We start from the raw sequence: 22,538 nt of genomic DNA, 5'->3' as shown, positions 1-22,538 counted from the left end.
AATCGCCTTATTTCAACGTTATAGAATATGTAAACATATTGTGATTATGTGTGTGTGCGTGCGCGTGTGCACACGTTTAATAGCAATAAAACATATAACTCATCAATAAACACATGAAGAATAAGAAAGATGTATGTTTTGTTACCGGGGTATCATTGGTTACGCCATCTCCCTTGGCACCTTCAGTTTTTACATCAATAACACTAGCTTGGTTATAACTTACAATCATTGCTATAAGGGACAAGCAATATATTTCGCTTTTAGTTGAATTTATTTTACCCATTTTCTAATGAAATTCAAATTATTGATTTTCAAATATTGCGCTTTACCTTTTTTTGTTTTGTTGAAATGACAAAGTTATAGTCTTATAGATGGAAGAGAGGCAATTTATTGAAAACATAAAAGACCTAATTAATAGAAGGTGCCAAGTTTCTTACGGTACTATTTAAATTACCAGAGATGTTAGTTAGTTAGTTGCCTAATAGATTGGACCCAAACCTCATAGTTCAATGACTAATATTTAGTTTAGGTTAATTAAGAATATATATACATATATTATATATAAAAGAAACTAATTAAATTTAGGCATCTAAGAAAAGCGGGCCTCGGCCGAAGTGCGACTCGCCCACCCTTAGGGCCGGCCATGTTGATTTTCTCTAGTGAATATATATAGTCGCAGGGTAGTTGTTTTTTTGGGATTATTCATTAATCAACGGCGTGCTCTTGAAACCCTCTGTGTGTTACCTGAATGTGAGACGATTGTTTGCTAAGAACATCAACTGTCACGTCTAATTCTCACTCAATTTTTTTTTTTTAGTGCTACGTCTACTTTAAAACATTCTTAAAGTAAAAAATAATGCAAATACGTAGAACTAGATGTCATCGCATGATTAACAAGCTAAAATGGTAGATAATACGACTGTAAAATCTGGCCGATTACCAAATGAAGAAGTGTGCTTTTTAGGCTATTCTTCCTGTTCGAGATTTAGTTATTAAGAGAATTCGTATATTTGTAAATACAAATAACTAGAATTAGTTTGTCATGGCTTATTTCTTAAAATAAATTTATAACTGCATATGTTTGGATGTGTAAAAATGTCTCAACTCTCAATAAGAAGTGTAGAATTAATATAATAATAAGACCACCTGTAGTGGGGCGTGGTTTTTAAAAATCTTTTAAAAAAACGCCGGATAACGCCCCCCTCCCATTACACCCGGCGTTTCCGGGCGTTATTTTCGAAAAAAATTCAGTTTGGCGTTTTAATTAAAACGCTGTAATTGTATTGGGGTGCGAGATTGGACCGTTGCCAAACGGCAAATGTATTTAATTTTTTTTTAATTCAAAAATTTACCCACTATATATATATATATATATATATATATATATATATATATATCAACCCACTTTCTCCTATTTTTTTTAAAAAAAAAACTCTTACTTTCTCTCCTACTTTCTCCTATTTTTTATAAAAAAAAAAACACTTTCTCCTATTTTTTATACAATCATGCATCCATTCCGACCCCTTTTGGTGTCCCCGCAAGACCTACGAACCCGAACACAACCTAACCTCAACACCCGTATAACCTTCAAGACATGGACCCGAGCTTTTTAACGTACGCGGCTTACTTGAGTGGCGCCACTCCGTTTGTGCCTCCCACCTTCGGCTATGGTCAAGCCGGCGGGTCGCAACCGTCACAACAACAAGCCGAATCCGAACCCGATGTCGATGTCGTGCCGGAGATGCAACCCGAACCGGTGCAAGACAAATCAAAACGCGGTAGAAGGTCGCATAAGAAGAAGGATAAGGACGAACCTCGACGTACAAAAACTACCATTAAATGGACGAAGGAGGAGGAATTCACGTTGACTCGGGCGTGGCTCGACATTTCGGAGGACGAAGAAACCTGTAACTCTTATATTTTTTTTACTTATTTTTTACTTTTATTTTTAACATACAACTTATATTTTTACTTTTTTTTTTAATTTGTAGCAAACTTTCAAACGGGCCCCGTTTTTTGGGATAGGGTTCGTGCACTCTTTTTTAGCACGTGGGGTCAAGGCGAACATCGGGACAAAGATTCCATTTCTAGCAAATGGACCGACATCAACAACAAGTCTCACGTGTTCCAAGAAGTTTACCAACGTAACTACGATACTCGCCCGAGCGGTGAAAGTGACGTCGGGGTTTTAACGAGGACTTTGGAGGAGTTCGAGAGGACGAAATGCCCTTTCACGTACTATAAGTGTTGGGATCTACTACGAAAAAGTCCAAAGTGGGCGTTAGTTAATCCAATGACGTCTAGTAGTAGACGTCGAGCTAAAAGGTCAAAAACATCATCCTCCGTTGACCCTTCAATTCCGACATCGGATGCCCGCAATGTCGATTTAAATGAGGTGGTGGACGTTGACGAGGAACTTCAAGAAGAGTTGACCCGACCCACCGGTAGAAGAAAGGATAAGCGAACCGGGAAAAAAAACGGTCGAGTCGTCTTCCGATCTCGAGTTAAAGGAAGATTTCGAGGAGATGAACCGTCGTCTCCAAGACATTCGCGACCTCGGCCACCAACGTTATGAGATTATGAAAGAACGAGTGGCCGAAACCAAAAAGTTTAACGAGATGCAAGAGGCGAGGCAAATGGAAAAGGACATTGAGTTTTTGTCCAAACCTATCGACCACCTCCAAGGCGATGCGTTGATCCTTGCGCAAATGCGTCGCCAAAAAATTCGAGAAAAATATGGACTCTAGATAATCTTCTTTTTTTTTAACTTTATTTTTTTTCGTTTTTTTTATTTTCTGTTTTTTTTAGTTTTTTTTAATTTCAAGTAGTGTAATTTTTATTTTAAATTAATGAAGTTTTTTATGTTTTAAATTAAAAAAAATAATTGGGAAATGATTGCATGGGCGTTATTGGAATAATGTCACACTACACCACTTTATGCTATAATGCCCCATGCTGATTGGCATGACACGTGTCAAATAATGCCCCATGGTGGGGGCATTATTTTGTTTTACCACTACACATGGTCTAATGGTTTATTTTGTGTAGTTTTTATAAATTCATCATCAAATTCAATAAAGTTCTTTACATCTTGGTTTATTTATAAATAATTGATTGATAGTGTGTAAAAACCTCTAGAGTTCCATATAAAATACGTTATCCACTTTTTTGGTTTCATTTGGACTCTCTCGATCAAACAGCGAAAGAGTTTTTGAAATTACGATCTTAGTAGGTAGGTGTACCTGAAAATGTCATTATGATTGAAACACGTCCAAAACACCTCTTTTTTTCAATACAAATAATCAATATTATAAAATCCAACAGATTAATAGTTTAAACATTAATCACAGTAAATTTTACTACACTGATTTTACATAAATTATATGTTTCTATTTTACAAGATTCGATACAACCACCTCCCACCCCTAATATCACCTTTCACGATGTGTAGTGGTGAGTGAAGATAATGACCCTCCCTCGGGCATGATCTGGCATGTGGCCTCCAGCTAGTCAGCAAAAGAAGCATTATCACTGCAAGAAACTGGCACCTTTAGCGCGACAGCTGTCACCGCTATTACCTTTTACCGGCGACATGTCGCCGCTAAAGGGTCGTCGGTATTGATGGGTTACTATTGCCCTGGTTTCGCCGGTAAAGGTCTATGTCGTCGCTATTGCCTTTGTCGGAGACTTTGCCAGAAACTTTGCCGGAGATGGATTTCCATATTTCTTACCAACAAAACACGATTAACTCGCATGAGATTTTGTTATTAACCAAATTCAACTCAATAATCCAACAAAACACGAATAATTTTCATTAAAATCTGTTTACATGATTTCTACAAATTCAAGTCTAGATTACATAGTGCCTGCATTACATCACATATTGTGTGACGGTGAAGATGGTGATTGACGTCGGAGATGGTGGTCACATGTCGGTGGAGCTTGACAGTGGTGGTGGTCCGGTGGAGCTTGACATTGGTGGTGCAGGGCCGTCCTCGAGAATGATAAAATACTTTTGGGCCCCGTGCGAAACAAAAAAAAATTGGGCCCCTCCCTATAATAAAACTCATCAATCATATATCAAAAAACCACAATACGACTATGTTTGTTATAAAATAAACAAAATATAAGTAGCGTAGCAAAAAGAACTGAATATATGAAACCACAATACTAATTAGTTTGGCAACACGAACCTTTTCATATAAATAAAAAAAATAGAACTAGATACTGAGTTCTTTTAAGTTTATTTTGTAAATGGTTAAATGAGAAATAAAAAACCTACAAGAAAACATGTAAAGTTTGTTACGTAAATGATTAAATGTGAAGAAAAAATGAATGGACTTGCAATTTGTGGAGGCCCAAATTTAGATGTGAAAAATCAAAATAAAAATTAAAAAATAAGTTTGCAAAGTTGCAATTGGTGTGAGCATAAATCAAAATTAAAATAAAAAATAAGTTTGCAAAGTTGCAATTGGTGTGAGCACACGGGATTTTTCCCCCTATTGATAAAACAAACTGAAATCAGCCTCTTGAGGCCCAAACAAAAAAGAAAACATCAATTAGAAATGAAACGAAAACAAAACATCAATTAGAAATGAAAAACAAAAATTGAAAAAAAGGACAGTGGGAATCGAACCCGAAATGTCCAGCATTAAAATTAATTGCTGCATCCACTGAGCCAACGCACTATTATGTATATTTCTTCCTACAACATATTTATATATAAAATATAGAGTTAATAGCCAAAATTGTCCCTGAGGTTTGGGCACGTTTTCCATTTTCATCTAAAATGACACTTTTGTACCAAATTGCCCCCAACGTTGGTAACTTTTTGCCATTTTCATCCAAACCACTAACTTAGTTTATTTTTTCTGTTAAGTTAAGGATATTTGGAGAAAGCTGGCAAATACAAAACTACAAGGACGATTTTGGCAATTTACTCAAACCCTTTTTAATTTCTTTTATTTAATTACTTTTGTTACATATATAATAAAAAAAGAATATACATGGAGTTTCTAGAAAAAAAATTAATAGTTTTATCACATAATTTTGATAAATTTTCATTCAAATTACAAACACAGTTTATTTTTTATGTTAAGGTGAAGGATGTTTTAATTTTTATAAACCAAGACATAAATAATTTTCAGCTTCTTTATATAAATCAGTTTTATAAAGAAAAAACGTCATTGGTGTACAACACACAACAATCGATTACAACTTTTAGTATTTATCAGTTGTAGAGATAGAAAAAAATTGTAAAACATTACATATTTTTTAAATGTGTTGAGTACCTAGGAAATATGTTGATAGAAATAAAATATTTATTTAATTAAGAGTATGAGGGTAACTAACTAATACTTCTTTTGAGTGTCTTGTGTAAATAAACTTGTGGTTCATAGCATTATAATTACAATTTGGTGGGTAATTTTAAGGTTTGGTAACGATACGTTGTTTGAAAGGGGGGGGGGGGGTGGCACTGCCTTCTGTTTTTCCTTAAGAGCGAATTTAAAAGAGTAGAAGATGAATTACAAACTTGGTACATATGATAAGATTTTTTTATTTGACATTTTTCAATAAGGCCACCAGCATTTTAGTTTTATAAAATTTAGAGGTTTAAATAGATTTTATTTTTATAAAACCGATCTCTATAAAAATTTAGAAATTAATTTATGTCTTAGTTTATAAACATCCTTCGCCTTATTAGAAAAATTAACTTAATTAGTGGTTGGATGAAAATTTATAAAAATTATGAGACAAAGCTATTATTTTTTTCATATAAAAATTGCATGTATATTCTTTTTTATTATATATGTAACAAAATTAGTTAGATAAAAGAAATTTAAAAGAATTTGAGTAAATTGCCAAAATCGTCCCTATGGTTTTATATTTGCCAGTTTCATCCAAACATTCTCAACTTAACAGAAAAAATAAACTAAGTTAGTGGTTTAGATGAAAATGGCAAAAAATTAAAAACGTTGGGAGCAATTTGGTACAAAAGTGTCATTTTGGACGAAAATGGCAAACCTGCCCAAACCTCAGGGACGATTTTGGCAATTAACTCTAAAATATATATTAACTTTTAAACGATTTTGGGGCTCTAAATGTTTTGGGCCCTGTGCCATGGCACCTCTTGCACAGGCCCAAATCCGGCCCTGTGGTGGTGGTCCGGTGGAACTTGACGGTGGTGGTGGTACGGTGCAGCTTGACGGTCGTTGTGGTCCGGTGCTACTTGATGGTGAAGAAGATGCTCGCTGATGACGGTGACGAAGATGCTCGCTGATACGGCAGCGGTTGATGGTGGCGGATGACGGCAACTTTGTTGGGTGGTGAACGGTGCTAGTGGCAGTTGGCGGCTAAAGGTAGTGATTATTGCTTGGTGGTGAATGTTGGAGTTTGATGAACGAACATGAAGGTTGAAAGGGGTGTTGAGATGGGTTTGTGTTTTAGGAGGATAAGGTATAAGAGGTGTGTGTTTGTTTGAGCAGGAGGTTGATGGTGGCCATTGGATCAATTTTTAATCAATGATTAGCAACAAATCTGGAAGAAGCACACGGATTGAGCCCTTTAGCGGCGACATCAATAGGGGCGACAACAGGAAATAGCGGCGACCCGCGTCTATGTCGCCGCTATTGCTTGTTGTCGCCCCTATTGTTGTCGCCACTAATGGTGTTGATTTCTTGTAGTGTATGTAGCTTGAAGTTAAAATGGATGTAGTGGTATAATGGCTCATTCCATGATTACCTAACCGACAGACACAAATGTTGTAGCGAGGATATGGAAAACCTAACCGACGGACACAAATGTTGTAGCGCGGACATGTCGTCGGGATAGGTAAAAAGACCTATAGCGATGACACGTCGTCACTATAGGTCTTAATCCGAAAAAAGGAAGGACGACTTAGAAAACGCTGTTAATCCTAACAAATACAGTTTTTTAAAAGTGTAGTCGACGAGTTTAATTTATTGATGGTCATTTTTAAGAATATTAAGATTATGTGTGAGTTTGGTATAATTAAGCTTTATATCTAACACTTTATAATATACATATAAGTTACCGCCTTCATTAATTAATAATCCATATGAAATATTTCTACACGTACTTATGTACATCCACAGAAATACATATCCAAGTAGTCTCTGAATTTTTGCATGAACTATTTTTGTACAAGAATTCCACATCTAGCTGCCTGGTTGATTATCGAGATCGATCAAACGGTTGATTAATGTGTCCCGCCAGGACAAACCTCGGGGACATTATGACCTGCGACTTTGGGCTTCACATGTAAACACATAGAGCTAGCTGCTCCGTGTCCTCCAGGTCCGTGGAATGTCAAGTTGATATCGGCCACCTCCACGTTGTCGCATGGCGCCTCTGGGCTGCAAGTAAACTTCATTGCCACCTTAGTTGTAGATGTTCCCCTGATCTTCCTAAAGCTCACATTTGATAACTTCACTTTTGATGGAACGTGTTTCTATTTGGACACAAAAATCAAATTTAACTCAATATATGTGACTATACTAAATGTCCGAAGAGGATGTTTTTGTTTTTACGAGAAAAATCAGCAAAATAAACACTGACTTTTAGCATAGTAATAAATTGATAGTAGTAGTGGGTTACACCCGCGCTCTGCGGCGGGCGACCCAATTTTTAATGTAGACGTAATAGTAAAAATAACGTTAATGGCAGGAATTCGTTTGATATTGGTTCGATTCATTAAGATACCAACACTTACCGAAAGAGAAAAAAAAATCATGATACGACCATAAAAGTACCGAGATGTGTTTACATCGATCGGAACAATAAAAATGAATATCAATTCCGGTACTGACGTTGTTCGGTCAGTATTAGACCGTTCGTTTTGTTAAATGTACAACATCAGGTTCGATTGAAACTTAAAAAAGAAAAACAAAAACCAAAAAATTGACATTGACAAAAATAATAAAAGGAAACATGAAAAAAAATCACAAAAATACAAAAATCACTTTAATTAAGAACTTCATAAATTATATATAATAAGTTTAAAACAAAAAGGTCACAAAAATTAACATTTGACTAGTCAAAGACACCCAAATGAACATTGACTTTTTGTTTTTCATCAATAAACAATATCTTAATGTTGGTTTTATCTTTGACTGGTCAAGTAATATTTTTTGAATTTTTCTGTTTTTTACTGCTTATTAAAACTTACCAATCAAATAATTTATAGTTATAATAAGAAGTTATGAATAATCAATCCCAAACTTCTTATCTATACCTTGCAAGTATCATGAGGACAATATTCTTGATCGATCAATATGGGATTTCCCACTTTATTCATGATTATATCTTCAAAATGAATGTCGCTAGCGATTCCCGGGTACGAAGCAGGCCAACTTTTGATCCTGACTCCGTTATTAGTGCCGGTAATGGTGCAGTTCTTAACCCAGACTCCTTGTAACGGTTGTTCATTTGGAAATTTGCCTAAGCTTCCAATACTGATGCCATGCCCTGGACCGCACGTTACTTTCTCGATACGGACGTTCTTGCTTCCATCTCCAAAAGAAATGCAATCATCACCCGTCTTAATAGTTGAGTTTGTGATGTTTAGCCCGTTTAACCGCGCGATATGAATTCCATCGGTGTTCACACTGTCTCCTGGTGCACTAATAGTAATATTTACGAAGCTGCTATTGTCACAACCCCATAAAGCTATGTGAAAGTTTTTGCTGTTAGCGGATGTGAAGTCTCTAAATAATGAATTCTTTGTATGACTCAATCTCAGATTCTGTGAAAGGAACGGAGAAAGGTTAGGGGTTGTTTGTTTAACTCTTAGATGTCGTTTGGTAACTTCTGAATGGTTAAGTGCTAAACCAGTAAGAGATTTGAATCATTAAATGCTGAACCAGTAAGAGGTAAGAGGTCTGGACCATTAAGAGCTAGTATAATGCTTAAGCGTTCAGACAATGTCTGACCAATTCAGATTAGAAGTCTTAACCATTCATACTTTGTATAATGTTTAACCATTCAGAGGCAAATGTCTGAACCATTCAAATATCTGCTCGCGAAACAAACAGTCTGAATCATTAAGTGTTGAACCAGTAAGAGGTCTGAACTATTAAGAGCCCCATTAAGAGATAAACAAACAACCCCTTAATGAATGAAGCTCTTAATGATTCAGAACTTTTACTAGTTCAGTACTTAATGGTTCAAATTGTTTGTTTCGCGACCAGATGTCTGAATGGTTCAGACATTTGCCTCCGAATGGTTAAGCATTATACTGAGTCTGAATTATCATGGCCACCGGCCAGGGCCCGATATTTTGAGAGGCACGTTTTTTATGAAAAAAAACCCGATATGTATATGTAAAATATTTTTTTAATAGGGTACATTCATACAAACACCAACATATGTCCCCTTACAAAACTATTCTTATGGTTGAAATTAGTTATTAACCCATTTGGCATTAGGTTTAGACCTTTAGTAAGCTCAATACCCAATTTCGTTAAGGTCTACGGGCACATTTTAATTTTCGAGCTCGAACAGGGTACACAAATTCTTAGGGCCGGCCCTGTGAATGATTAAGACCTCTAATTTGAATTGGTCAGACATTTGCCTCTGAACGGTTAAGCATTATTTAGGCTCTTAGTAGTTCATACCTCTTACCGGTTCAGCAATTAATGGTTAGTGTTAAATGCTCACATGCATAGGTATATGTTAGGGCTGGCAATCATAACCATCTCTCATCCTTGATACAAATGTTGGTATGTTAACAAATAAATCTACAAGATTTTATAGAAGAACACTTACGACTGGTATTTCGCATGTCATTAGGGAATCATGGCATTTAGTACTATTCCAGGTATGATGACCTTGGCCATCAAATGTACCACCAGTCAAAGTAAACCTATTGACACTTTTAATGAGGATCCAACTAGTAGTGTTGAACTTTGCAAGCTCCGGTGGTGCCTTTAAGGTGGCTCCGGTGGCGTGGAGCTCAATCGGTCCTTTGCAAGGACCGGATAATACAATCGAATGCGTCTTATATAACCCTGGTGGAATCAACACTGTGCTTGGTGATGACCCTCCATGATCACATGCTTCTTTCCAAGCACTCATTATCGCCTAAATTCATAAAACAGCTTTCATTTACACCATAACAAGACACATAACACATTAACAAGAGACACATGCATAATGATGAATGATGTATGTCGTTATTACCGGGCCGTCATCCGTGTTGCCATCGCCTGTGGCGCCTTTGGTTTTTATGTCGATTACCACAGCATGGTTTCGAGCAACCAACGCCATAACAGCTAAGCAACATAATGTTGTTCTAATGTAGCCATCTTTATACATTTTTTTATTAAAGTTGTTGTTACTTGCTATATTTTAGGGTTTTCAAAGATGAAGTTACGGATGATAAAGGAGAGTATTTATTGTAAATATGAATTATGGAATCGTTATAGAGGTAGATAGTTTCTTCAAGTAACTATTCTTTCACTATTTACCAAACATATTTAGGCAACCATTTCAGGTAGTTTTTACCCATTTTCTTAAACATCATTAATGAATTAACGTTTGGAAATTTATTTAAAGCTTTATATGCCCTTCATTTATAAAAACTTTAATTCACAATCATATTAATCTTTGATATGTATTATATAAATCACTTTAAGAAGATAGCCGGCACCTTGATTAATTTGGAGCTTTAGAAAAAGTGTTCTATATATTAAACATTTGTTTAGATACTCTTTGGAACCATGAAAGAGATTCTGCAACTTATGCTTTGGTAGGTTTACCTAAAAATGACCTGACATTGCCAAACATCCAAAGCTCGTTTCTTTTCATTGGTTAATATAATTTGTACGAATCAAAAGTTATATGTAGAACATGTCAACATTATATTGTTTTGTCTTAGATTATTAGATCATGTGTAATGGAGTGTTAAAGGACAAATGTACTGTCGTTCATTAATTGTTAAATTTTCATGGGTTGGATCGGGATTGGTTTAAAGGTAATTCAAGAGTTTTAAATAGTTAGAATTTTTTTCCTAGTTTCTAGAAGTTTGCATCTTTTGTTTAGATATTGATGGTAATCATATTCCCCTTGTAAATGTTTTATTAATAATTAAGTCGAAGTGTGTGGCTTCAAAAACATCATGTGTTTTCTTGTTGTGCATTGTTTTATACAGGGCCTGCTCCATTGCTTAAAAGATGAGTTAAGTTAAGGCCATCACCATGAAAGGGCCCAAAACTTTAGTTCCCATTTTAAGCTATGTGTTACCGTAACGATATTTTAGTATCACGTCATAAAGTTTCTGTCATATTAGTGTCACGTATTCATGAGCTCTCACTCAAAAAAAAAAAAGTTTATCTTTAGTGTGTAACAATTTTACCGTCCACCATTTACTAAAATAATATTTAAAGCTAACAGATTTATTTTAAAAAGGAAAGAAAATATTTGATTGGTTACCCTACCAAGTAGGGGTGTAAACAAGTTGGGCTGAGCCCAAGCCCGACTAGACTCGAGCTCGGATCGTTATGTTTTTATGAAGCTCGAGCTCAGCTCGGCTCGACTAATTGGCTCGAGCTATTTTGAAAACAATCTCAAACGAGCTAAAATCTCGGCTTGAGGTCGTTTTGATACCGCTTAAACAAGCCAAAGCTTGGCTCGAGCTCGGCTCACCAATGTTATTAATTTAAGTTATATGGACCTAAGTTAAAACCGACTTGGGCTTTTTAGGATTGGGTTATAATCATCATTATAATATATAATATAAAATAACGAAAATTTTGTTTGGACCTAACGAGCTTTGTATATCAGGCTTGAGCTTGGGCTTGATAACTAAATGAGGCTTGAGCTTGGGCTCAAGCTCATTAAGGCTCGGCTTGTTTGAGCTTTTAACTGTGTCGATCATGAGTAGCTCTCAAGCCTGACACCCTTACTACCAACGTCCACCTCTTTAACGTCAGGTTTAACGCCCCATTGGGTGGTGTTACACGCTCCCTAACGCCAGAAAGTTGCAACTTTACTAAAAGCATGAGTTGGTAACGCATAGCCTTATTATGTTTATATATAATTATACTAGCTTACAACCCCGTGTATTACACGGGTTAAATGACGAAAAAGTGTAAATTATAAACTTGTATATAATCCTTATTAATGAAATGACTTATTTAGATAAAATAGTAAAACAAAAGAACAATTATATTTTCGCTATTCAAAATAATTTCTAAGTTTTCACTTCTCTTTTGAGATACTATAATCCATTCTATTATGTCTTCAAATAAAATAACACTAAAAAATTAAAAAAAAATAATGATCATAAAATTGTAAGTATTTTTAAAAATAATTATAATTTATGAGCTCATGATAAATGAATTGTAATTAAATTCTACTATGTATATTAATGATATAATAAATACCTTGATATAAATACTACTTTTAGATATATGGATCATGAGACAAGGTACGAATATCATCATTATATAGAAAAATATTACATATTAAAAAAATCATACTAAAAATAAAGCATACGTTTAAAATAGTAGGACTAAAATTTTTTTAAATTATAAATTTGAGCGTCTACAATAACTTTTTTAATTAGTAGTTGACATTTAAATATTCAAATTAAAAATTTTATAATATTATATAATGTCTTTATTTAGCATAATGATAATGTCTTTAGTTGCGTAATATGATTGAAATTAAGTTTAATACTTAAAACTCAATGTTATTAGGAAGCTGGACCATTTATTAAGATCAAAACATATTGATAGTAACATAAATTTAAAATTGGAAGAAAATATTGAACATGTGTATTACACGGCTTAAGTAAATATAATGTTATATACTTAATAGCAAAAAAAAATATGTCTTTTAAAAACCATTTAGTGTTCGCTTTAAAGATAATTTGGTACTTATTTAGATAATCTGCTTGTAATTTTAGTCTTCTAAGTTATATACTATAATTACTTGTACATGTGATTTGATACTTTATTAGTAATTATTGTTTATATCCAAATAATATATTTTATCTTAACAAATATATATGGTTAGGGTAAAATGAAAATTTCGACAAGTTGTGAGAACTTAGAGAACTTGGCCTTACAAAAGGTTTTTTGAATTTTTTTACAGGGGGTGTGAATGAGCGGTTAGAGACTCAGGACGTTAAACTTTTTTATTTTGGATTCAAATGGTTAAAACCACTAAAACATAGGGACTCAAAAAGTAATTTACTATTATTTAAATTTGAAATTATACGTTTGATCTCTAAATATATTAAATAATATTATACTTATTATATTATTTGATACATTTATATTTGTTATATGTAATTATTAATTAAATTTGAATTTATACGTTTATCTCTAACTATATTAATTAATATTATATTATATTTTGTGTATAAAAATTAATATGTAATACTATTATTAAAAAGGAGGAGACACCAAAGAGTGACACGTGTACAAATAAATTTTTATTTATTAGTACAGGAAGATATAAGTTTTTGGTAGTTAAGTCCAAAATCAGGATAGGCTTCTAATTTCTAAATCCAGGCCCATTTAAAGCTCTGTCGCTAGCATGCTTATTTCTAAATCCCGGCCCATTTAACGCATAGCCTTATTATGGTCTGAAAATTATAGTTTTGTTAAACGTTTGGTTTTATGAATTGATTTGGGTGAATGATTAGAATTTGTTTGAATATGATTTCAAGATTGATTATCTAGTTTAGAACAAAGTAGTTTAAATTGATTAATTGTTTTTTGTGTGAATGGTTTAGAAAATTCGATGATGGGGAAATATTCTTTGATGCATTTATTAAACACCGTATGTCAGGGGCAGACCTATAGTGGTACAAGGGGTAACCTCCGTTACCCCTCGATACTCGGGTGACGCTCTATCGTTAGTGTAAATTTTAGAAAAATTTAACCTTTTTTCGATTTCGTTACCCATTTTTTAAACGTTACTACTATGCGGATTTTCTAGATCTGTCACTGTCGTATGTACAATACATACCCAAAAGGGTGAGAGAGAGCAAGAGATATCCGAGGAGACTAGAGATAGACTAGGTAGAAATTAGTATACAAAACCTATTTAACTAATCCAAATAATTTGAAATACAAGATAAATACAAATTTGTGATGGCGGGAAGGCACTTATGGCTTAATATGCCCTCGCAAGACGGGCGTCTCAGAGATTAGTCCAACTGTTGGTGCAGTTTTGTGTCTGTCGCTAGTTCTTATTACGTTGTAATTTGTACGGTCTTTATTTACGGTATGTATAGTTTTAGTCGAGTCGGCCAAGTCAAGATATCCTCCTATCTTGACTTAGCACGACGTTTATTTTGTTAGCGTTGTAAAACAGTTTGCATGTGTGCAACTGTTAGGTGTTAATGTGTTTTGATCTTCCTGTGTTTGCTGCAAGTTATGTTTTGTATAGGGTCCCCACGAAGAACCCCTAGTCTTCATGGGATTACATACTTCACGAACAATGTTCTTTGTCAGGATTGTTCACCAAGAAGAACCATTCTTTGTGGTGACGGTTTATATGCTGGAATGGTCCACTAAGACTCCTATTCTTCGTGGGACTGAAGATTGTTCGTGAGCCCAGTAACCTTCTTCGTAGGGTTACTGAGTGTTGGGCCTATATAAACAGACACTTGCTCCTCATTTTAGTAAGAGAGTCCCTGAGAGTTGTAAGCACTGTGTGTATGTGTTGTACTGATTCTCTTCAGTTAATCTAAGATTGTGAATATTTGGTTACTTGTGTTTTGCATTTCTTTGCTTCGGTTTGAATAACTACGTGGATTCCGCACTCGTATTTGTGTTAACAAACAAGGAAGTAGGTAAACTTGATCCTCCAAGTGGACCTATACCAACCTTGGATAAAAGAAGCTGAAACTGTGGTCTTAGGAGAGTACGTCTGCGAGTTGATCATCTCCTGATATGTGGGTGACCCGTAAGGAACCAACTGGAACCTTTTCTCTCACAAAATGGAAATCCAATGCCAAATGTTTCATTCTCGAGTGAAATACTGGATTTGCAGAGTAAGTAGTGGCCCTTAAGTTGTCACAATATGTTTTTGGAACCGTTGGAACTTGATAACCAAACTCATGTAGAAGAGAACTCAACCACCACTATATTTCTGTTGTAGTGGAGGCAACTGCGTGGAATTTGGCCTTGGTTGAGCTGCAAGCTAGAGTACTTTGGCGTTTAGAGCTCCATGTAATGGGGTTGGATCCTAGATAAACAACGTACCCTGTAGAGCTCCGGCAGTTATCTTTATCTCCAGCCCAATCGACATCGGTAAAAGCATGTAAATTGAGAGGTGAGTGGTGTCTAATCAGTATACCATGCAGAGGCGTCTCTGAGAATTCACGTACCTTGTTCGAGCTCAAAAAATGTGTCCTTCCGTAATGTTTTATTATTAGTTTAAAAAAATCAAATTAGTATTGGGCTTAGTAAACCTAATGCCAAGTGGGGTAAATTCTAAACAATAAAATGATTTGTAAATGGGCCTATATTAGAATTGGTATGTGTTTACTATTTAAAAGAATAACACACACACACACACACACACATATATATATATATATCATTTTTTTTAAATCACGTGCGCTTGAAATCTCAGGCCTTGTGCGGAGGTCCTCCCCGCATACCATCATAGCCGCCACTGATACCATGGTCAATGGTTCCGTTTAGGTAACGGAGAAGGCGTTTAAGGGTACATCCGAGCGGTAAAGGGAAAGGTATTGTAAGGCACCGACAAGGATGCGATACTCGGTTGGAGAAGGGTCTGGGTGTCCCCAAGTAATGTGAGGCTCTCAGAGCATGTAATCGGTGTAGATGTTGACTTGCATTCTGTTATATTGGCCTTGATAAGAAGATCATGAATGTATTTCTTGTGAGAGAGGACAAAACCATCACTGTTAGAAAGCTCCACTAGAAAGTCGCTACTATTTCCATGTCAATTTTCGTGGGAAATCCATGGGTAGCTGCAGTTACTCACAAATTTCTCATCAAAACGGATTGTAGGAATTATACTCGTGGGTAATCCTTTTCTAACTCATTTCCTACATATTTTCCGACTCATTTCCCACTCAAATGTTTCATTGGAATTCTCCTATTTTTTTCACGGAATTAATTTTCTTAACTTTCCAACGCATTTCCCACGAAATATTTCCTTTCTAAAATCTTGTGTTTAAATGAATTATATTTATTTTTATTATATAATTTTATATTTTTTTATTTTCTGTTTAAATCAATTATAATTTTTAATTTTCTTACACAATTCCTACGAATTTTTGTTTTCTTCCTACACAATTCCAATGGAATGTAATTGTTTTTCTTACAAATTTCCAACGAAAATACTTTTTTCCTACGCAATTCCAACGGAATGTATTATTTTTTCCTACGAAATTAGTTTCTTTTCCAACAGAATGTATTCTTTTTTCCTACGCATTTCCTACAAAATTAGTTTATTTCCAACACAATTCCTACAAAATGTAGTTTTTTTCCTACGCATTTCCTACGAAATTATCTTTTTTTCATACACAATTCCAACAGAATGTGACGAAAGTTGTTTAGTGTTTTTCCTACACATTTCCTACGGATACACACTACTACAAAATGGAACATTAGAGTGGATGATTTGGGCTTTAAGGCGCGTCTTAAAATGGGCTTTTATTAGAGGGGGTTCAAACTAGACCCCGTCTTAAATAAATGAACTCCATCTTTTAATCCAAACTACGTATCCAAGAATTCGTGTCAATTCTAAACTTGTCCAAATCAAGCCAATATATATACACCAATTCGAATCTTTTTCAAATCAACCGAATACACATTCGGAATAACCTGTCAAATTACAATTCTTTGCATTACATATATAAGCATTAAAAAATATATCCATTCCGTGAGTAATTTGTCGGGAATTTCCGACACACTTCCTACTAATAGTAATAAATTAATTTAAAAATAACATATATTTTTATAAATAATAAATTTTTATATTTAAATATCATTAATAACATTTTATTATGAACATTTTTTATGATAAATTGGATTACTACGCATTTCCTACTAATCATTAAAATGAAAACGAATTCTGTTGGAATTTTGTCAGAAATTGCCGACACTTTTCCTACACATATCGATTCCTACGAATTTCCGACTAATGGTTAATATGAAAATGGATTTCGTCGAAAATCTGTCAGAATTTTCCGACACTTCTACGCAAATCCATTTGTCACTTTTTTGTCGTTTTTAAACTAAGACCCTTTCTTATAAGTCGGAATTTCGTAGGAAAAATGTCGGCATTTTCATTCACATGAAATGCGCAGGAAATTTTGATAGGAATAGTAGTAGTTTTCTAATAGTGCAAGAGAGTGTGAAAGAACTTGTATACTGAGAAAATATCATAGTGTACCAAGATCTTTTAAAGAAAATTTAGTAGCTAAGGTATGGACAAACTGAGTAAGTGTGGATTCGGAGGGACCGGTGAGAATTATATTATCAACATAGACGAGGATTTACATTGGAGAGGGACCGGCAGTGAGAGGATTTACATTGTGTAGTAAGATAGGATTTGAGCTCATCATACAAAGCACGATAGGCTTGGCGAAGACCATAGATTGCTTTGTTTAGTTTGCAATCATGATTTGGAAAAGATGGATAGATAAAACCCGGTGGTTGAGCCATGTAGCGACATCCTCGGTTAGGGTACCTTGTATGAAGGTTATCGATGTCTAATTGTCTAAGAGAACATTTTTTAGAAATAGCAATTGAGGGAATGAGTCGGAGGGTTGAGGGTTTAATCACAGGGCTAAGGGTTTCAATGTAATCAATACCGGGTCGTTGATGAAATCCTTTAGACGCTCAACCGATCTATCCGGTTTGTATTTTGTGCTAAAAACCCACTTGCAACCCCACAAGATTAGGCGCAATCGTAGAGGGAACAAGTATCCACGTGTTGTTTCGTGCGAGTGCACCATACTCTTCTTGCATGGCAAGACGCCAAGAAGGATGTTTTAATGCATGAGCAATAGTGGGTGGTTCTTTTGTTGGATTCGATGGAGTGTTGGTGAAAGGAATGTAATCTGGATTGTGATATTTGGAGTTTGGTTTAGGGTTTGAACGTGTATGTGGTTTTGAAGAGAGAGACGAGGAAGGTTGAGAGGATGATACATCATCCATAGTATGAGTGGTGGATGGTGATTGTGAGGTAAATTGGGATGCTGGAGTTGGAGAATTAATAAGTGGAGTGGCAGTAGGTGTGTGATTGGTAGAAATTGGTGAAGTGGAATTATTTGGTGTCATAGTAGGTGAAGCATAGTTGGGAGCAATGTTTTAAAAACCGGTTTTTAAATCAAACCGGATTAGGCTAAAAAATGGTTCAACCGGTTGAACCAGGTTGTACCGAGCGATTCAACCGGGTTGATTAGCTAATTCTATAATTTCATAAATTACAACTCAAAAGTTAATCCAAAAATGCATGATTACATACTAAAAGATAATCCATAATAAAAAATAATACAAAAGATAATCGAAAAACATTGAATTTTACAACAAGCTCTTTTAAATGAAAGTGCACGATATGTTGAAGTCATTTGAGTGTTGAATACATCAACTATTTTCCTTTCATACAATATTAAATAAGAACTTTTAGTTACGAATAATCATAATATATAAAAATTACGTAAGATAAGTAACATATATAATAAAAATAAGTAACAACCAAAACTAAAATAACCTTGGGCCGGTACCGGTATTTCGTTTCAAACCGGTATACCGGATTTTACCGCCGGTACAAATCTTATGCCGTTTCACTTATTTACCGGGGTGTTTCGTACCGGATTTATATCTGGAAACGGTAATACCGGTATAACCGGCCGGTATTTACCGGTTTTTAAAACATTGGTTGGGAGTTCACATAGGGGTGGGGTTGGATGTAGGGGGTGGGCGATGAGTGGAAGATGGGAAGAAAAAGTGTAGTCCAATCAAAATGGTATGGTGGTGAGGCTAATGAGGAACCAGTAAGATTAAGGGGTTTTTTTTTTTTTTTTTTTTGCGTTTTTCTTAAAAAAAAATAAAAAAAAAAATAAAAGCCCAACCACGCCTTTCCACTGCCTTTAGGGGCGTTTTTGTTGCGAATTTTGATTGGGGCGTTGCAAATTAAACACCGGGTGGAAAAATCTTGGGCTAATCAGACCCTTCCACGGTTGGATATATAAATATTGTATAAATATGGGTAATGATTGAATGGGGGTTATGGGGCAATATACCACTACACCCGTTTTAAGATAATGCTTATATGCTGACTGGACCGTCACATGGCACAAAACGCCCAAGGATGAGGACATTATCTTCCCCTCCCACTACACATGTTCTAAGTCGAGCATATGGAAAGTCATTTTCAATGAAGACCACATGCCTAGAGGAATAGATTTTAGGAGTAATTAGATCATAAGTGTGGTAAGCCTATTCCTCTGGCGCCGGCAAGTGAGATGATGACGACGTCCGACGAAGCTTCTGGCGGCGGCGACGACTATGGTGTTTTGTTATTTCCGACGATTTTCCGGTAAGACTCCGTCAGTGGAGCTGGTGCTGCAGGGGCGGTGGTGGCGGAGCCGACGACAGTCCGGTTCATTCCCTCCTCGGTCAGTGATTGTATTTCATTTTCTTTGAGATTTTGGATTCGATGTAAATTGGTGCTAAATGATTTGTTGAAAAGGAAAGGGAGTTCAAAGTGGAATTTTTGTTCAAATGTGGAATTTTTGTTACGAAATCCTGTTCAAAGTGGAGTTTTTGTGTTTGAATTGTTGATTTGTTGTTCATCTGGGTTTTGTGAAGATCTGAGAGAGAGAGAGAAGGGGCTATGAAGATGAAGACATTCTGGGTTTTGGTCATCTGGGTTTTGTTGATTTGTTGTTCATCTGCGTTTTAATCATCTCGGTTTTGGAATTTATGAAGATCTTCATCTGGGTTTTGGTCATCTGGAATTTATAAAGATCTGAGAGAGAGAGAAGAGAGAGACAGATGGGTATGTTATAATAAAGAGATATTGACCAAAATGCCCATACATAAAAATGCATAAAAAGACAACAATAAGATTTCAACAGTCAAAAAAGAGGTTTTTGAAATTTGGACTAAAATAGCAACAAAATGCAAACCTTGAGGACCCAGATTTAAAATTTTTTTATTTTGGACTAAAGTGGCAAAAGTGAGCAAACCTCAGGGACCATTTTGGCTATTAAACTCTATATAAAGAAGCAACTACTTTATGCTTCTATAGGTTGTAACATGAGCTTAGCAAGTTTTTCAAAAAAAAAAAAAAAACTATAATTTTTATTTTTAACCCTAAAGTTTTATTCTTTAACAATTTAAGTTTAAAGTTCAATTTTTGTTTCCTTTTTAACCCTAAGGTTTTAATCTTTGACAATTTAAGTTTAAAGTTTTAATCTTTGGTAATTTAACCTTTTTGATTAATTTGATTTTTCACTTCTAATTCAAAAGTTTCTATCTTATACAATTTAACCCCTTTGATTAATTTGATTTTTCACTTCTAATTCAAAAGTTTCCATCTTTTGCAATTTAACCACTTTGATTTTTTTTACTTATGTGTGGTAATCTTGGCTTTGGGGGTTTTTCAAACAAAAAATGGTTATGCATATGTTTGTTAAAACCTTGCCTTTTGGGGGTTTTTAAAAAAAAATTGATTTTTTTACTTTTAACCCAAAAGTATTTCATGAATTACGTTTAACCAAAAACTATTTGTTTTTTTTACTTTTAACACAAAACTTTTTATCTTTTTCAATCTATCCTCACAACTTTTTTTACTTTCAGCTTTGGTCCTTTATAGTTTTTGTTTTCCGCAAATTTTTCGCTTTATGCTTCGTTCTAAATTTTGTGACTTAACACATCGGAACGTGCGTCTTTAGTTTAACATTTTTACGTTTCGTTCTAAATTTTACGAGTTAACACGACGCAACGTGCGTGTGTGGGTGAACGTTTTTACATCGTCTATTTTTTCGGGTTTCACAGGTTCAATATAACGTGCGCATCTTAAATCGACTTAGTTATAACTAAATAATCCCCGCCGCATTGCGACGGGTTGTAATTCTAGTTAACTCTTTAATTTGTTTTGTAGCTTTATATGTTTTGTTACCAGTGGTTTGAGAGTGAATCAAATTGTAGGAAAACGTTTTGTTACCAGTGGTTTGAGAGTGAATCAAATTGTAGGAAAACGACCAGGTAAGTATGCAATTATGATGATATCGTTTTAAGGTAAACAATTATGTTTTGACTTTTATATACATCACGTTTAATTATTATTATTTTTTTTTGAACGGCAAATTTGGATCACTGACGGACTATTGGAGTATCATCGTGCCACCAGCAGAACCACCCGATCATATCCATCTCCACTAGGCAATAATGCCCATACACCAATTCAGGAGGAAACCCAATAAATCTGGGAAAACCCCCTTTGTGGGAATTGAACCCATGACCTAATGGTCATAAGCCTTATCCCACCCCCAAGATACCACTAGGCTATAATGCCATGGGTCACGTTTAATTATTTTAAAACGACTAGGTAAGCAATTATGATGATATCGTTTTTAAGGTAAGCAATTATGTTTTGACGTTTATATACATCGCAATTATGATGATATCGTTTTTAAGGTAAGCAATTATGTTTTGACTTTTATATACATTGCGTTTAATCATTTTAATCTAAAGTGCTGACATTTGGATTATAATCGTATAATTGGTTTATATTGAGTTAGTAGTCGTTTTCATTTTTTTGAACGGCGTACGGTTAGGATATCGCTAACCGGGTTAGTAGTTAGTATATGTTAGTATCACCAAGTTAGTATTAAAATCCCTCTTGCCTGAATTTGAATCCAGGACCTCCAAAAGAAGCAAAACATTCCACCTCCCCCCTTAACCACTAAAACAAGAGATCATCGGTCTCTGGTGGTTTTCATGAGTACTGTGTATTGAATCAAGAATAATCAAATTGATTATTATTTGCCATTTTCCTATTCTATCTTTCATTGGGTGTCATCTAATATGGAAGATTGTCATGATCAAATATCAATCTACTCCTGATTTGAACCTATCTTTAGACTTTATTTGTTTTGGTTACCGTTTTTTAAAAGAAAAGTAAAAGAAAAAAAAGTCAAATAAAAATTGATGATGAATGAGGCTTTTATGATGATTCCATTGTGACATTCTATGTCAAGATCAATAAACGATGAAATAATTAACCGTTTGTAACAACTAATCACCAAAGTCATTCTACAAAAATGTATACACATACATATGTAAAGGTCTGCACTATTGGCACAGGCTTCGTATGGCTCTATACGTGGCGTATATATGCATGATTTTACAGTGTACGAAGTTGACTGATTAGTCGTGTACATACCATGTACCTACGCCGCGTCCTATACGTTGCGTATAAGTCTATACATGCAGCGTAGGTACAGATAGGGTTTGGTATACAAATAGCTATGTTGGTGTGCCAATATGCAGCCCTATGTAAATACATGCATA

The 22,538-nt window shown here is 34.9% G+C and overlaps 1 protein-coding gene across 1 annotated transcript; it reads right to left on the bottom strand.

Moving 5' to 3' along the window:
• Positions 1 to 7,062: 7,062 nt before the first annotated feature.
• Positions 7,063 to 10,464, bottom strand: LOC110935328 (exopolygalacturonase). The gene is made up of 4 exons (XM_022177746.2): positions 10,201 to 10,464; positions 9,787 to 10,101; positions 8,255 to 8,764; positions 7,063 to 7,471 (listed from the first exon to the last, which is right to left on the bottom strand). Exons 1-4 carry the CDS (start codon positions 10,333 to 10,335, stop codon positions 7,220 to 7,222), a joined length of 1,212 nt encoding a protein of 403 aa, XP_022033438.1. The 5' UTR covers positions 10,336 to 10,464; the 3' UTR covers positions 7,063 to 7,219.
• Positions 10,465 to 22,538: the final 12,074 nt, after the last annotated feature.

This window comes from Helianthus annuus, chromosome 4 (genome assembly GCF_002127325.2).
Source record: "Helianthus annuus cultivar XRQ/B chromosome 4, HanXRQr2.0-SUNRISE, whole genome shotgun sequence".
NCBI classification, from domain to species: domain Eukaryota; kingdom Viridiplantae; phylum Streptophyta; class Magnoliopsida; order Asterales; family Asteraceae; genus Helianthus; species Helianthus annuus.
Note: the sequence above shows the minus strand (reverse complement) of the source record. Positions and strands in the feature narration are given on the sequence as shown.

What these genes read in the sequence shown, in the direction of transcription:
- LOC110935328 (XM_022177746.2), bottom strand. Translation starts at nt 10,335, where the DNA reads ATGTATAAAGATGGCTACATTAGAACAACATTATGTTGCTTAGCTGTT. An exon ending in TGACATGCGAAATACCAGTC is followed by an intron (nt 8,765 to 9,786) that starts GTAAGTGTTCTT and finishes TTCCTTTCACAG; the next exon opens with AATCTGAGATTGAGTCATAC. An exon ending in GTCCTCATGATACTTGCAAG is followed by an intron (nt 7,472 to 8,254) that starts GTATAGATAAGA and finishes GTGTCCAAATAG; the next exon opens with AAACACGTTCCATCAAAAGT.